The sequence below is a fragment of the Strix uralensis genome, chromosome 15 (genome assembly GCF_047716275.1).
Source record: "Strix uralensis isolate ZFMK-TIS-50842 chromosome 15, bStrUra1, whole genome shotgun sequence".
NCBI lineage: Eukaryota > Metazoa > Chordata > Aves > Strigiformes > Strigidae > Strix > Strix uralensis.
Window position 1 is genome coordinate 17,136,066 of NC_133986.1, and position 17,974 is coordinate 17,154,039.

The window sequence follows — 17,974 nt, forward strand, 5'->3', positions numbered from 1 at the left end:
TCTGCAAGAAAGATGCACGCTACAGCTTTAAAACAGCTTTTAGTAGTACAACTACTGATATAAAATGTCTACCTGCTGTTGCTTAGTCTATAGAAAAAAAAAATCTGCTTCAGTCCTCCCTTCTGAAAAACACAGAAACTGATAATAAAATACCACAACTTTTATCATCATTACAAAACTGCTTAGAAAGACACCTCCCTAATACTGAGTGAGAAAACGGTTAATTTACACTTGTGTGACAGAGGGCAACCCACAAATATAATCAATTTTCCTTTGCACTCACTTGTCCGTGAGTGGCAGCTAGCATGCTTGAAGTCAGCAGCCTCATTCTGAGAAAGTCAAACCTTCTCTGTGCGGAGTTCTTGAAACAACAGCTCAGAGAGAAATGGGTACCATCTACTAGCCACAAAAGGCACTGGAGTCTTGCACTTTTCGAGCTCAGCTGGTAGAGTTTGCTGCTGCTTAAGCCAAACTCTGATTTCCAAAATGGAAAGACGCATCAAGAGAAAAAGAAAGAAAAGATGATGGAAACTCACGCAGAAAATCTGTGGGCAAGCAAGACAGCAAACTGAGGCCTACATATTTCTGGTCCAATGTTTCTCCCCTTTCCCTGGCAACATTTTTAATGAACTTGGAGAAGAAACTTTGCTCTCAAGTAAATTCTGCTGAAAAGAATATGCAGCCCCTTCTCCCTGCTGGTGGGCTGCACAGCTCCATCCATAAATGGCCTATTCTCATCTCTGAGGGAACAGGAACCCAATGCCAGAGTGTGCGAGGAGAATAGTTGCCTTTCCACTCAGCAGCTCCCCGCTGAACTGCTGAGTCACACATTTTCTCTGCATTCATTTTCACACTGCTCCCACTCAGTCCACCTGCCACTTCATCTGGGATGGGTGGGAGGAGAGAAAAAGAGGTGAAGGCAGAAAAAAATGTTCATGTTCACCCAGGACCATTATTATGATACTGCAGGGTCGCATATAAAAGCAAGCCTGCAAGCTGCTAGAGAGGAACAGAGAAGAGAAATATCAGATTGCAAGACAAACTGCCTCCCCTTCTTCTTTAACAAGAGTGGACTGGCTATCAAACAAGTTGCAAACCTTATCTGATTCCCAATCAGTCACTGATGTTATGTGCTTGCTGATATGTTCTGCAAATTTCAGGCTTCAGACTAGTCCTTGAGGTTTTCCCTCTTTTCAGTCATTTAGAAGAACTTTCAAGCTGTTGTGATTTTTTTTTCAACAGTCCAACAGGTACTGCGTAGCAACTGACTGGCTGCCACAAGGAAGTGCCACAAGGCTAAGTGCCAATGCCATCTGGATAGATTCCAGTTCCTAAGGGCATCTTCAGCTGAGTTGCTGCAGTGGAAAAGCCCACCAGTCCCAACTTTCATTGTTCAAGAAGACGAAGAGAAAATTTTAGCCATTTTCTTGCAGTTTCCATAAAACCCAAGCATAACAGGAGCCGACATCTCCTACTACCTATCAAATTCTTATGTAGAAAAGGGACTCTGCTATCAGTGGTGGGATACATGTTTATCATGGTTATAGAGGGTCCAGATTGCTCTTAGGTTGGGCTGTACATACGGAAACATAGGAAACATACATTTAATTAAATTATCAAGGTAGTAATTTTTTCTTTAATTAGATTTCTGGACAGTACAGTTTATAGGTCATGGAAAAAGAAAATGCTGCTAAGCCTCCTAGTTTATTAAACCAATGATCTGAAAAAGTGCTTCTGGAACTGACTTTCAGACTAAACCAGGACAACTGTGATTAATTTTCAGACTAATTCTTAAATCTACTGCTACTGTTAGTATTCAGTAGAAAAACTGAGGGCTTGTTAGGAACTAAATAAGGATTTTGTTTCATTAAGCAGAATTAGCAATTCAAAAAGTAAGCCTGTTTCTCCCTGTGAGAGTCTGTTCTTAGGTAATGTTCAGCCTTGCTTCTCAGTAATTTTTCTGGTGCAAGTTTGTTCCCTTGAAAATGTGCTTGTGCTCTACAGGCCTGAAATGCATACAAACCCCAGCCTCAGAAGTGTTTCATGATATGTTTTTCTATATCAACTTCCACTCCCCACTCCCTTGAGTGGCTCATCTTCGTGTTGCTCAAGAAATAGTTAATGAAAAAATATGTTAACTGCAGCAAAAAAAATGGGGAAAAGAAAAGCAAAACTCAAAACCCTCTCGAATTTCCCTGCCTCCATACAGTTTTTTTGTTCCAAGTAACAAAAAGAATTTGGAAACCACACTTTTACAAGACAGGACTCTGGTCTATGAAGTCATCCCTGAAGAGGGAAGGATGCAGCCTGCTACCAGAGACTGTTTCATTGAAAGGTGAGACTGGGAAACTTCATTTGAGCTGCCATCAAACTCTTGTTCCTGGAAGAAACCAGATGCTCAAGACAACACTCCTCCCAGACCTGGAGTCCTACACAGTGCTATTGGCTGCTTAATATACCTAGCCCATCTAGTGTCAGAGAAAGTAACTTATTTGATCATCTCACCAAATCTCTAGTCCATAATAATTCATATGAAACAGCATTCTCGGCTGACACTACTCTAAATCAGGTGTAAGCCTCACTTAACGGGAGCAAGAAGAAAACAAAATCATCAGGCTCGCTGCTCTAGAAAGACAGGCCTCCAGGTTCAGCAAAGATGAACCACCAGGAGCCATCAGAAGGATTAAGGGACTGTCAGATAAAGCAACCATATGGGAAGTATATGAGAGCGACTGTACCATCTGTTGGGGTCCGATTCTCCTCCAATACTTGTTATAAACCGCTATGTCTCTACTAATAATGGGGGAGTTGCTCTTAATTTCCAATGCAAGATTAGTTATGCCTTTGTCCACATATAAATCGTACTCCCACTACTAAATCAAATACAGAAGAGGTTTATTCTTAATGGCTCTACTAATGCTTACAGGTCTTAAACACAGGATGTGTTGTTAAGCATTGTCCTTTTTCCTTTTCTCCTGTAAAATGTGTCAAGTTAAAGGATATGCTATTTCTTATGGCAGCTAGGGCCCCTAGAGCAGTGTTTGCTTCGAAACAATTAAAATATTAAATATGGTGTCAAATTACAGCTCTTAAGTGAATGTAGACCCTCGGCAGGCAGAGACAGTGAATATTAACTTCTATCACACCCACACATAATTAGCATTTGCCATCTTTCAATCAGGGCTCTGTTCAAAGCTTCTTTTGTTTTCTGCATAAGGCTCTTTTCTCCTTTCCTATTAGACCCCTTACAGAAGGTCCATCTGATTACTGCTTAACAATTAGATGCAATTTTTTTTCTTTTTTTTTAATTAAGAATACATTTCTTTGTTATGGTGTTTTCTTCAGTGAAAGTTCTCAAGTGCCTGGTGATAATTTTGGAGGTGCCTTCAGCTTTTGTAAACAAGTTGACTTTCAGTGGAGTTGGTTGTCCCAAATTATTCTCAAGCCTGCAAACTGCCTCTAACACTGAAAATGGAAACCCACAAAGCAGCTCTGTAATTCCACAGTTAAAGAGCTATGGCTCATGAATCAGCTTTGCACAGACAACATAGCCAGGGAGAACTGTCAACAGCACAACAACGATGCAGATTGAGATGTACAGGGTTGAATTCTCTTTCTGAAACAGGATAACCAACTCTCCCCTCCCAAACCCAAATTATAATTTTTGTGCCTTTAGCCTTTAACTACAGGATATACTTAAATGTGCCCGAACGCATAATCAAAAAATAGCAGCAATAATTTAAAACCAGTCAAATGGTCTCTGCGATACAAGAGTGAATCTGACAATTAAAAGAAACAAGCACATTCTGGTTTCACGCACTGTTGAAAGTATTTACTATTCATACTACTATTATCTGAATTAGTGTTAGCACACTTGTATTGCTTGAAAAAAGCATATTTCTTCTCATAAATTAATAACTTCCACAGTTCTAATGCTAATACCATTGTGTATTTCCGATTTCTCTTCAGTGACTCACTAGCCTGGTGTCCTGTAGGTATTAAATCTGCCTGGTGAATGAGAGGGTTTGCACCTTGAAGCAGACGGGTGATATGCTGGCTTCCTGCCAGGTTCAAATGGAACACTTTGATGACATTCATTTGGGGATAGCCGGCTTTACTGAGTGACTAAAATCTTATGCCCCGAAGCCTTCAGCAAAAACATTCAGGAAAGCCACTATCACATTCCACATTTATTTCAAAGACATTGTCTTTCCTGAGCAAAGTAAATTATATCAAGACTGGTCTCAACAATCATCTTCAGCCACAAACCTGATACATGCCTCAAGGGTACTATCCCAAGTATCAGCATTTCACTTTCTTTCATGCATTTAAAAAGGCTATGTTTGCACTGCTTGGCTTCCTCAGAAAGCAATGGTATCATTCAGATACTGTAATTTCGGCTCCAGAAAAAGCACTTGTATAGGTAAGGGTGTGGACATAGAGAAACAGGATGTCCACACTCAATTTTACCTCTGTACTAGAGTGTTATTTCCACCCAGGGCTACTCCATTATGGGCCCAAATACAAAGCCTGCACAATTAAGTATCACTGCTTCCAGTTCAGTGCTCTGCTACCTCTAACTGCAGTGCCTTCATGTCAGGGGCATGCTTAGGTTATTAAAACCAGGATACGTATAACAGTCTCATTAATCTCTCCTTCTCCCTAGCTAACCACATAGCAATAGAAAAAGTGAATAGTACACATAGAAGGAGGTAACAGTCCACTTTGTTTACTTGTGTCTCGTCTATACAGGTTCCTATACTGTGCTTATCAACATGGATACACAGCCTTAAGTAGCGAACTAAAAAAATACAACAGCTTGTCTTCTCATCCTCTTCCCAGTGAGGGAACATGCACAGAGCAATGTTTTGTCTAGATAGATAAGCAGACATGCACAAGTTGTTACAGATCTATGTCAGAGAAGGTGAGACGAAAAAAGCACACGCTGATGATGAGCTTTGCAATTATTCTGGGAGGATTTTGCACCACTTGCCTGTAGTCATGAGCTTCACTCTACAAAACAATCCACAGAAACAAACCTCTCACAGACACATGCATCCCAAGGCTCCATTTCGTCTGAGGTGACTGTACCTCACGCCACACAGCCTCATGCTGAGGTATCTTAGCAAGAGCTGACATTAATCAGCAGGTCTGCAAGGGGGTAAGCAAAATTCTGTGGAGACACCATTTTGGATCCTGCATCAGCACAGCATTTCTACTTCTAGCTCCAGGGCCAGCTTGGTGTCAGCTAGCCTAGGGATTTTTGTTCTGTACTCCAGTAAAAAGTGCAGAAATGCTCTTCGATACCTTAGACAAGACCATTCTGGAGAGGATGTGAATATGATCTGATGTTACATGGAAGCAGGTGGCAGGTATGCTGAATTTGGGGGAGGCATGGCTGCCAAGGAGGTACACTGAAAACCTCCCATTGCTACAGGTATAAAAAAAAGGTCTCACAGTATCTCCTGTTCCGAGGATGAAAAACCAACAAGTTATTTCACCACTTCATCTATGCAACAAAAACTGGGGCTATTCAAAAATGCTGTTTCCTCAGGCCTTGATTAAAGCATTTCTTCCTTTTCAGGAGCTCCTGATTTCATAACATTTAGAATTCAGGTCACCACAAAGGCACCAAACATATCCTTATGGACTCCCAGTTGCCCCACTGTTCTGTCTCCGTGTTGAAACACTGCTGTGTATAGAATATATTTTGAAATACAGATAGTCGCTTTCCATGGCTTGTTCTTATGAAGTGTGGGTGACAGTACATGTCAATGGGAAGCAAGATTTCATCCACACAGCTATATTCCTGCTATGCTATCCAGAACACTTCATCTGCATTAACAGGAGATGCCAAACGCCTCATACCAAGTCTCTTCCCACACTGAGGTATACACTTGATTTCAATATGAAGAAGTTAAACCTGCACTGAGTAATCCTGTAAATCTCATTCTTAGCTTCTAAGGACCAATGCAGTGCTTTCAAACCCACACCACCTCTGTCTTCCTCCGCCTGGGCCAGATTCTACTAGAAGATTTTTTTCTTTGTACCCCTCAACTCCTAGTGACAACTATGTGCAACACACTCTCTTGGTCCTTTCTCCTGAAAATAGCATTAATTATTCTGGGAAGATCACAAGCAGAACGGACAAGAGCAAGCTACGTTTTATGCACTGCCCCGGTAAAAGCACTATGATCTATTTCAGATATGCTGAGCAGAGACACAAAAGATGAATCAAGGAAATATCAAGTCCTACTTTTGGGGGATAATTATAACATTATAGTCCATCCTTTCATGTCTACAGATCTTGAAATGGTCTTACCAACTGAAAAGACATCGCATCACTGAACCCATACGTGCACCCAATAGGAATAGCACTTTAGTAGCACACAGAAAACCCTCAAGAACAAAGGAAGCTTCACCTAAGAGCTGTTGCACAAGCATCTTCCTCTATAGAAAATAGCATAGGCTCTTCAATGTCCTGGCAAAATACATTCAGAACCTGCCAGTACCAGTGAGCACACAGGGTGGTAAACGGGGCCATTTTGAGAGCCCCTGCATGAACATGACAGAAGGAAAAATGACCTATTCTGAAAAAGCTTTCTGTATTTATCTTTGTCTCCCACAGAAGGCATACAAAATGGAAGGCATTTAGAGTCTTTCAGGAGTGCTATCCCTCTTCCTGAAAGCTTGCAAAATTGGTCAGATGAAACTTTTACCTATTTCAGCAGGAATGTTGCCTGTGCAAGGAAGCTGGGACCAAGCCTTGCGGCCTAACCACCTCCTCTCCTATTTCTGGGCTCAGAAGAGATCTTTTTAACATACATGTAGGGAAGACAAAGGCATTCAAACTGCTAAAGACTTTGCAAAGCAGCAACTTTGGACTGTCATTTGAAGGTCAGTCTCCAACATACAGTATTTATCTGCCTATTGTCAAACAACTGCTGGAGCAGAAAGGCGTTTTAATAGAATATGTTAGTTAATTAAATCTGGAACGTTAATGGGTTTTTCATAACACTGTGGCATTCTATCTATGAAAAGCAATGAAAAAATGGTTCTATTTAAAAGTCATAATAGCTGTAGTCTTTGAACATATGCTTAATGAATAAATCTGTTAAGAAAAAAGGCCTGTGTGTATTGGAGGGGGGTAGTATGTTTGTTCTCACTTAAAGCGTGCCATGATGGCAATCATCAACAGCAAATGGCCTCCATTGTTGGGACTAAATAAAATTCCATTTGGCCATTTACTTTCAGGTGAAATTGCTTTTTTCTTTTAAATGACACATTCTTTCAGCTAAAAGGCTGAGTTGAAAATCAAGCAATGCCAGATTCATGTTATTAAGGACACCTGATAAGCATTCATGCTCTTTGGTTGGTGCAAAGAGCCACAATATAGTAATATCCAGGCAGCTTGCTACCACAGCATGGGGTGCTGCACGCAAGAAGCCAAATAGACTACAGTGAAGAGGCATTCAGATCCCATGGTGAGAACAGTCTAACAACCCAGTGTTAGCACATATCGTAGTGGTGGGCGCAATTTCAGGGATGAAATTATATAGTATACAGTGCAACACAAAACCTGAAGAGAATAGGCTATGTAAAGGTTACATGACAGCTATGATGGCAAAGCACATGAGAACAAACTCAATCTACTGGGTTTCCATTTCCCTGAGCAGGTGGATGAATCTAGTAAACTGGTAGATTAGTTTGTGATATTAGAATGCCAATTCCTTACGCTGGGAAGCAAGTATGAAAAATATCCAGTTACGCCATAGCTGACTGAGTATTTTTAAAGGAAGCTTGACAGACACTGCTAAAACGCACCCCAAAAAAGTCAAACATGTCAATATTTACTCAACTCTTCTTCTGTTCTCCCAAAAACTCTTCTCACAAGTGCCAGAATCTCTCCTTTCTCTACTAAATCTGAGAGCTTAAGGTCCTCAGTTCCACTCTGAATGCTCCTAAGGAAGGTTCACCAAGACAGACTCCCCTTCCTGTTCTTTCCTTCAGTAACATGCTTGAGTATGACTCTTTTTTCGCAACATAGCCAGATCTCAATTGGAAGGCGTGTTTTGTGGTCAAAGGGCCATGCGGAACTCCCAGGTTGCATTCAACCACATTTCCTAGTGCAACACACTGCAGCTGGAAATCTAACAACCAGGTGAGACCATGCCACTATCACCTCTGCTTTGACAACTCTTCTCAGGCAGCAGGGTTGGGAGACTGCTCCTCACAGCTTTCAGACAGCTGAGCGTGACTCAACGCCTGCTCTCCATCAGCTTTTCTAACTTCTCAGTCCTTACAGTCCCTCCTCTTTAAGAACTTTTCCTTGTGAACATGCAGAGCAGATCCAGATTAACAAATATCAGAGATCATGAGTAGGTGGAAAGAGATAAGAAGATGCACAAAGATAAAGCAAGCCTCAGGTTCCCAAGACTTCTTTTCTGAGAGAGAACTGTGATACAATGAAGAAAACATTCCAGCATTAAAACCTGTAATTCTTGGGGACGGTATTCCCCTCCCACTCTCTTCTTAATGCTATCCTTATTGAAATACTTTTCTCATTGAGGTTCCTTGCATTTTTCCATGGTGACAGAGATGTCACCAAAAGGCATAAGGAAAGCATGAAACCTCAATCTGCAAACTGGTAAGGCAGAGGTCTAGAAAGCATGATTTCCAAAAGCAGTAGAGGTTTGAGATACTGTGACAACAGACATTAGACTTCCAAAGAGTGGTTTGCTTCAGCTAAAATAACATTTATAATACTGTTGCAGGCACACACATGTCAGCAAGGTTCTGTTCTCAGAAATTACTAGCATTTTTACCAGGCTGATTTTCAGCTTATTTCAGCATGTAGTTATGTGATTAGTTTGTCCGTTAATCAATCAATCCACCAACCAAACACTGACCATGAGGCATGCATAAATTTGGTTTGTAACAATGTGCCCAACTCACTGGTTTGGATCCCTGAAACAGGCCCTTTTGTATTTATGACCTCTGAAATGTCTGTTCTGTGACATTAAACCAGGTCCTACAAAACCCACTCTCCTCAGGTAACATGAAAGATGAAAGTTAAGCTAGACAACGGAGTAGCAGCAACAAGCAGAGAAAGGAGAAGATAAAATAAAGATGACAAAAGTGACAAAAGATGTGAGTCTGAGAATAATGGAAATGAGAATATCTGATGAGGTGAAAGAAGGAAGATAAATACAAGGCCACAGAGAAGCCCACAGGAGGAGGAGGAGTGTGAAAGCCTGGCAGAAGGACTGAGCAGAGACTAAAAACAGCATCTGGCAGTAGCTCAAATCAAACAAGGCAGCATATGCAAGAAGTGCAGTACACTGAAAACTTCCTTCCTCTTGGGGATTAAGTAACCTCTGAGTTAGGGTAGAGAGTCTTCTCTCCCTCTCCTCTGGAATACCTTGCTCTAAACTCTGAAGTAGGAAAAAACTCTAGTTAAACTTTTCTGTGATTGTCATGTCCCAATTGCCACTGTGAGTCCTTCATGAAAATTTTCAAAAGCAAAGTTGCAGAAATCAGACATTGATTTTGATTAATTTTTCTAATGGGAAACATGATGGTGGGTACCTCCTCCCTGAGTGATTTAGCATCAAGAGGCCAGATTTTCAAAAGGTCTAGGGAAATTTTCAAAATCCCCAATCCAGCCAGATAGGACCCTAGTTCTGCTGAAACAACTTTAATCTGCTGAAAAAACTTTTTTCAAAAGATGGGCCTAAATTCCATTTTCAAAAGCGGATTAAAAATATGGAGTCCATTTCACCGCGAAAGACAATGAGACAATACTGCACAGTTGCTTTCTAAACTGAGACTGGCATGCTTTTCAAACTGCTGCCTACCATATGCTTTTGCTTCCTTTAATTGTGTGTCTGCGAATACAGCAGACAAATGCTGTCCATTTGTCACTCACAAGTAAGAAGACACAGGTGCAGTTGTGAGAATATCAAATACTACAGACTGGGCAGCCCGAGGACAGGCCAGCATTCCAGATCTTCAACTGCAGCAGTGTTTATGATATTTGCACCTGCCCAAAACCTTTGAGAAAGTTCCATGTGGGGAAGTACTACAGCACTAGCAAGGGCCTAATATAACCTCAGTTCTCTCAACAAACACAGGGGTGGAACACGGACTTACAGGTAGACAGGCCAAGCCAAGCCAAGCAATGCCATTTCAGGGAATATCCCACCGTGCCCCACCTGTTTTGTGTCATTGTGCATGTCCATAGGCTGCTACATCTAACTGCACAGCAGGAACAAACTACAACTGTGGTTATTCCCTGCCGTGACTACCCAGAGCAGGGTTGTAACTGGAGTTTGCTGTTGCTCTCCTCAGGTCCATGTGCCCACATTTCCTTCATCAGAAACCAGGAAAAAAGACAAAGATGATGCCACCCAGATCTCACTCTGACACAGATAAAGCACATAGTCAGATTTATCTTCTGTAACAGTCCCTATTGTTGAAGATCAAGCTTAAAAGGTGGGAACTACATACAGAGAGGCAAGAGCACACGAGGGGAAGGCTGTGCTAATATGCATGGTGAAAGAAGGACTGACAGAACAGTCCTGAATAATCCTTGGAGGAGAGTGATAGCCCAGAGATACTATCTTCCTGCCTGTGTAGTAGTGGAGACACAGTAAAATTTACTTTTACCTTAGACTTAGGATCCCAATCTCCTAAGGACTGCCAGAAATTGTTTTAAAAAACAAACTCTGTGATCCAAATACAACTGCCTACTTCTGTTAGCACTCCTGGGTGCCGTATTAAGTGGCACTCCATATACCATATTAAGTATATCTCAGTGTCCTGTCAAGATATGCTCATGATTCTTGATAAATCTTTAAAGTTTTCAAGTGACATTCTTGTATTAAGGTCCAAAGACAGAAACCAAAAAATTGGTGCGGTCAAATGGATATATGTGAACCCAAACTCAGATGCATTCCGCTTCATTCGGTTATTTTTTCATTGCAAGCACAGTACAGCATTATCAAACAAACAAGAGGCAGCTTCATCTCATCAATTTGGAAAAAAACCCCAAACCATTCTGTCACTGCAACTGGAAATGGAGTGTTTATCTGGGAAAGACAGAAGCAGGGTGGAATGCACCTGGAGGAACACAGGTATACATCCTTCAGGAAACCAAGGAAAAACTCACACCTGCTGGGGAAGCGGCAGCGTAGTGGTTAGAATACCTTGCTGTGGAAACCCCAAATCACGAACTGGAGCTTTGCACCAAAACACTGTGCTAGATTAGCCTGTGTATATCTTTTACTTGAGCCTGCTAGGTTGAAAATGACAACACACACCACTACAAACTGCTGTCTGCAGAAACCTGTATGCTCTAACCCAGTTGATTGGCCTGCTAGGCCTTTTGAAGTTCAAGATGAACCTTTGTAGTGGTTCATACTTTGAAAATGCATACTCCACCAATACCAAACTGCCAGCATTGTCAGAGACCAGCCTGCTTCACAGTTTTCTAGTTACAGTGACATGATGACTGGCAATCTCTCTACAGTGACCTAGAAGGTCACTTAGCAATAGAGACCAAGGTATGCATCAGGAAATGGATTCTGTTGTGTTTTCATGTAGGATCCCAGAAAGGTGACCAAAGGATTCCAACTTCCACTGGAACTTCAGTGGAAGACAAATGATCAGTTTCCTTAAATGCCTCATAAAATTCCAGTCTGAATAACAAGAGTATTATCTTTGGTATTAAACAAAAAGATATCCTTGATACTGTAACTGCTATGCTGGGCTAGTGGAGCTGGCGGAGGAATAAGCATACATCTGGGGACAGTGTCAACAGGTTCAAGTCTCTGTAAGTTACAAATGCCAGTTTACCAGAGTTATAACCCTTACTTGGTATGAGGCAAGACTTTTATGCACAGGATAGAAGGAGAAGGAAGAGCATCAAGTCAACTCACTTGCCAACTGTCCAGCTTGAGAAAGGATCAAGTACAAGAAGAATTAAAAAAATAAATGCCTATGAATTTGTCCAGCTCTTCATAAAGGTATGCCACACAAAAAACATATTCCAAACATTACCTTCCAAGTCACTGATTATCCTTTAAGATCTTGACAAAGACGGAATTTTGCTGTATTTACCCAAGTTATCCATATAGCATATAACACATTGTAAATACAGGTTAACCACATGTTGTTGCATATTGTTGCTGCCAATTGACATTTTCACCACTTTTACCTAGAGTGCTGTGAATGCCACTTCATGATTTGTAATGGAACAGGAAGAAAAACAACCTTACAAGAAAACGGGTGTGATTTTTCAAGCCAAAGTCAGAGTGGCTTTTTTCATGGTTCTATTTGCATTCCACATGCAAGCATATGGTTAGCCAAACTCTGTTCATGTTACTATACAAACATTTCATAAGCACAAATCTCTTTTCTGAATCAAGCATTCGTTAGGAATGCTGACTACTGTTTATAAATACTACAGTGAAATCATGGAATGTCCATGTAATGAAAGCTCAGTGTTAAATGAACGGTCTCTCAACTATTATTTGTCAAACCATTAAGTAAAGAAAACAATCTCTTCTTCCTTCCACTATGTTCCCAGAGAAGCGTTCTTTCCACTGAGAGTATATTTCTGTATTTTATTTCTCAAACAGAAGCAGTATAAACCACAGAGCCAGACTAAGGCTTCCTTATTCACTTCTTTGCTCTTCTTTTTGTGAGAAATGAAACAGGGATTACAGTCTGGCCCACAAGAAACACCAATTACTCTCTCACGTATTGCAGATCGCCAATACCTTTCTTTAAGTAAAGTTCCTTGAAGGCAAACTGTATGATATAATCCTGAAAGAAACTGTACTAAAGCAGTAAGGACCACAGAACTAAAACTGGCACATGATAATCTACCAAACAGATGCATGTCAAAAAGAACAGGCTGATTTTTAATTTAACTCTTTGTTGAAATCAGGGTCCCTGCAGATGCAGTGTACTTTGGCACTGCATACTGCCTCATTTTTATCATCTGTGATTCTTAGATGCTCTTCAGAGATGGACTGACATTTTCATGAGTTTAATTTTCTGCAGTGTTTTGTGTACAACTGCAGAAGAAACTTGCTTTAGCAAAGATTTAACTGAAAGACTTCAAACTGTCAACCCAAGCGCACACTCCTTTAAAAATAGCATGTTAATTTTGCTCATCCCCACAGACTCATGTGACCTCTTTTATCTGTATCCTGTTTTCCACCCGCACCACAGCAGCTCACGGCTATGTCACACAGCTACAGCAAAACTTTTCACGCCTCCAGGAACACCATCCAGTTTTATTTCACTCTGCACACTTTTTCCTTCATGCGCTATGCTGGATGCGAGCATATGCAAAATCTAACATGAGGCAGTTCTGTGAAATAAATAGCCTTCTGGTTACTTAAAATGACCATTTTTCAATCTAATCCATCATTTTAGGGTTTCACCATCCCTTTTCACTGGGTGACACAAACACATCCTAAGTTTCTCAAGGTATTTTTGAAAATTTGAAAGTGAACACTGGTTTAACATTTGCCCTCCAATCTACCCTAACCAAGCAATACATCAGAAGTTTCTCATTAGCTCACATGCCCTGCAATGAAAACAACAGTATTTTCTTTGTATGTGTTTTATTGATTGCTCAACTTAGGCACTAAAAACCTCTGGCCACATTCTACATAGCATTTTCTGCAATACTGAAGTTTATTAGTGTGTTTGTGACAGCTGAACAGAATGACACCCAAATTTGAAACAAGGGCCAGTCTACAGTCCTATGACAATGCCTGGACAATGACTTTTACTTCACATGTTTATTGGAGCATCTTCCATCAACTTTAAAGACATGGATTTGCACTTAATGCACCATTTCCTGAGCCTTCACTCAAATTAGTATCATTGATACTTTCCAATTGTCTTTGACTCTTGTGCCAAAACCAGTCTGTTCAGACACCTCAGACTGAGGCCTTTTCAGGGTACCTTTTCAGCAAGCATGCTTGCCAGAGGCAGCCTATACAAACAGACCTTCTTCCATAGTACTTTACCAATGCTTCCATGCTGACACTGTTATGTTAACACGAAGGCAAGTGCATGACCTTCAGCTCACATTCAACTGGAAAGCTTTACCACAAGTTTTTTTGTTGGAACTATTCCACTTTGATGTCACATGATAAATGACTGTCGATCTTTTCTTTCTCCCCTCCCACATCAGGTTTTCCCAGGCTAAGCTTTTCTGCAAGGCAGATCTACCCACGCCTTATTCTTCAATAAAAACAAAACTGTTTGAAAAACTTCCCTTTGTATTGCCCACATATAAAGAGTAAGCCAGTACCACTGCTGAATTAAAGATCTTTTTGACGAACAATCTGCAGGCTATGTGCATGAACACATGATTATTTTGGCCAAGCAGAATTCAGTGGTGGAGAAGTGAATAGAGGGGAACACTTCTCTTACAGCAGTGTCAAAGCCTAGGTGAAAATACAAGGGGAAGAAGTGAAATCCCATATAAACCAAGAGAGAAAAAAAAAAGTAAAAAAAAAAAGCGCATTACTCTACCAGAACCATTCTCACATTTCCCTGCAAAGCAGTCATATTGGTGGACAGGAAATAGGAAATGAAATGTCAAAGACTCCTGAACATACTCAGTATCCGTAAGAATCATATATGGCATTTATAGCACAGAGATACAATTTTTTTAAACTACCCAGTTAAAAATAGGATGTGTGTGTGTGGTTTCTATGTTGGTGGATTGATCAAATTCACTCATGGTTTAACTCCATACTTTTAACTGCATTTTACAACTGATTTCAGTGCAGGGTTTAAATTTGATAAACTTTGCAAAGTGATTTCTGAATTCATTATTTTGTATAACCAGCAGAATTGCATTTACATCTTGCTCTGAAATGAATATAGTCTATGATTATAAAGAACAGGTAACATACAATATCATGTTTTTACTCATGCTAAACTATCAAGAGTGCTTTGAGGCAAAAAGTGCATGTTTGCCGTTTACTGCATGTTTGTACATGTCCTAACATAATGAGGCTTCCAATTATTTGGCACACCTACATGTCACCTCAATACAAAAGTAAGTAATACTGGTGTTTTCTGGCCCAGGTTTAACACTGTCCTAAAAGGATCTGGAAAAGACCATACAACACAAAGGCTGTAAAGAACACTAGTATGATGCTCTGAGCTTACAGAAAGGAAAGCGCACCCCTTCTGACATCAAATGAGTGGCAAGCATTGACTAGTAGCTGGCCAAAGCTGACCACTTACACCTGATCTGTAAAGAGAATGTGAACACGCAAGAGAAATATCTGTAGGTTACCTGAAGTTTCTATGGATTCTTATTTAAGTAATAAAAGGTCACAGCTCATAAAGGGCTTTTCAGAAGTGAAGCATAAAATGTGGAATGAACCCACTCCCCTTACAGCTCATTCGCATACAGAACATGTTTTGCCTTCCAAACGCTCCCTAATAAAGGCTTGCAGCATCCTCTTTCCATGAGCTGGGCCTCCTTCACAGTGTGGAGTTGACTCCAAAGGCACACCTGCATCAGCTGAAATGGCTTCTGTACCTTAAGAACAACCACAGACTGCAACAGTCTGCAAGACATCTCTACCTGCAAGATGGAATGAAAGGCTGGTGCAGTGCAGCATTAAGGCATACTCAGGCTGTAACCAGAAAGTAAACAGATCAGCTAACCAATAAGAACTAAAAAAGGTTTATCTATATTAGATGCATGATTGAAAGTCCAAAGTCCAGTAGCCTTAAGAGCTCTCATCACACAGATAGCAAACACTTTCTGGTAAGAGCCAGAATATGCTTAGAACCAAGTCCAGAATGACTTGAAAACACCCACTTCTTTGATGATTAAACAAAACTGATTTACTTACTGCTTACCACAAACAAATAAAAACATGTTTGAGACAGATATGGACTGGATTTAGAAAGACCTTCTAAGGAGCTTTTAGAAGACAAAGGCTCAATCCTTTAGGCTTCCTTAGAAATCCTAGTTAAAACGAACTTCATAGACATCTAGTAAGTAAAGGAGGTTAAATGGACTCTTTGCATGATGTGAGAACCACAACTACATTAAAAGGTATACTCCACTACAAAAAGATCTAGCAAAAAGTACCTTCCATGCTAAGTGGGCTTTGCAAAACATTTACAACCTGCTATGAATTTTTCTTTTTTTTTGTTTTGTTTTTGGTTTTGTTCCTTGTTCCTTTCGTTCTCCAAGAAGATTAGGACAAGTTCTGAAAGAGTGTATGACTATTTTTCATCTGTACTGAAGTGACAGTATGATATATCTGATCTTCCTTTTCTTACTTACCATCTGACATGCACTCAGTCCTTTCAGTCACATAGTAGCTCACTTCCAATGTCTGCTCCAGGACAGATGGTCCTCTGGGATTATCATTTATGTCCTTTATGCACTAGAATCCTAAAAAAATAAGTGAAAAATCTAAGTTTTAACACTATCAGATGTCCAAGAATCATTCAGGGCTTTTATACATAATTTTTCTTGAAAAGAAATTCTAAAAGACCATGATGTGATGCTCATTCATAAAGGAGTATCAAGCAACTGACCTGTGGGGTGGGGGGTGAAGCAGAAAGGAGATGGAAGCATATTCCTGTGTTGTTATTGATCCACTTGCTTTTGCTTATTGCCTGCATGCAGGAACTAGGATCTACCTAAAGCCTTCCAGGTATCCAAAGGGTATGTACCATAAAGTCTTTTAGTATTTAAGGAAGATGGGGCAATCCATAAGCTAAGCTCCCCTAGGAGCCATCTGCTCCACACAGAAAAAGCCTTCTGCTGAAATCATAATGGCCAACTTCATTAAAATCACAGAGACTGCTTAAAGGTCTGTGAGTACAACACAGAAACCCTTACTACTTATTTGTGAAGGACTGTTGAATGTGTCATACATACCACGCAGTAGGGCTACAGGAATACATAATTAAGAAACACACAGTCCATCATAGCCTCAGAGACTGTGGGTCCAACATGCCACAAAAGAGGGTAAAAAGGGTCATGCAGGCATGTAGAAAGAAATTCACCTCTAACAAACTGCAAGGACTTTTTCCTTCTTTACAAATTCTGCTAAGGGAGGGGCCACAGATGTATTCTTTGTCCAGATTACAAAGTGCTCTGCCTTCAAGCCTTTTATGATTTGTCATCCTCTTCTAAAGCACCTCGCACTGTGCACATCAGGCCAGTTCATTGACAGTCTCATTCAAAGCCCACAGAGACCAATACACTCTTTCTATTGATGCCAACACACTTTGCATCACAAAACCAATCAAGAAGTCTTCTGAAGAGTAAGAGTATAAAGGGATAAATCCTGAAAGTGCCCTCTCCTATAGAGGTCATATTGAAATCACAGAGAGTTCATTTCATTAGAAACTGATCTTTCCTGTTTTGAACAGGCTAATAAATTGAAGACCACCTAGATACCCAGACTTCACCCCTGACACTAGGACATGAGGTGACCATTGCATACAGATAAGCACATCTGCATGTTAAACATATTTAAAAGCAAGTCACATTCTTAGAAGACACCAGGACACAACAAGACAGCACCCAGGTAAAAGCAAGTCAGGAGAGTCATGTGTGAGGCACTCCTCAAAAAAATCACCTCAATCATTATTGTATATCTTTGCATTAAGCAGTCCTCTGATATCCAGGACAAGGGACTATTAAATCACAGGAGGAAACGATGTAAAGGCCTGGATACATGCTGTGTCTTTCACTTGTAATACAAACATAGTATGGAGGAACTATGCAGGTCCAAGAATAAGAAATACTGTCTGTCTATACTGTGCGTCAAAACATAATCCAAAAGTTATTCTTAAAACCAGAAAAATCAGACATAAAGCATACAGATGGTATTTATACTTTTATAGCCACTTAGAAACACCTCTCCCTCCCTCGCAGGAAAAGATGACAACCAATTACCTT

The 17,974-nt window shown here is 40.4% G+C and overlaps 1 protein-coding gene across 6 annotated transcripts in view; it reads right to left on the minus strand.

Moving 5' to 3' along the window:
- Window positions 1-17,974, minus strand: part of PTPN5 (protein tyrosine phosphatase non-receptor type 5) — an 86,035-nt gene that overhangs the window by 45,536 nt on the left and 22,525 nt on the right. For 5 of the 6 annotated variants that reach the window (XM_074884552.1, XM_074884555.1, XM_074884551.1 and 2 more), the window contains one exon: window positions 16,343-16,453. The exons of the other annotated variant lie outside the window; for it this stretch is intronic. In XM_074884552.1, coding sequence (XP_074740653.1) covers window positions 16,343-16,352 — 10 coding nt within the window. In that variant the 5' untranslated portion in view covers window positions 16,353-16,453. The remainder of the gene's footprint in view (window positions 1-16,342; window positions 16,454-17,974) is intronic. 6 annotated transcript variants of the gene reach the window in all.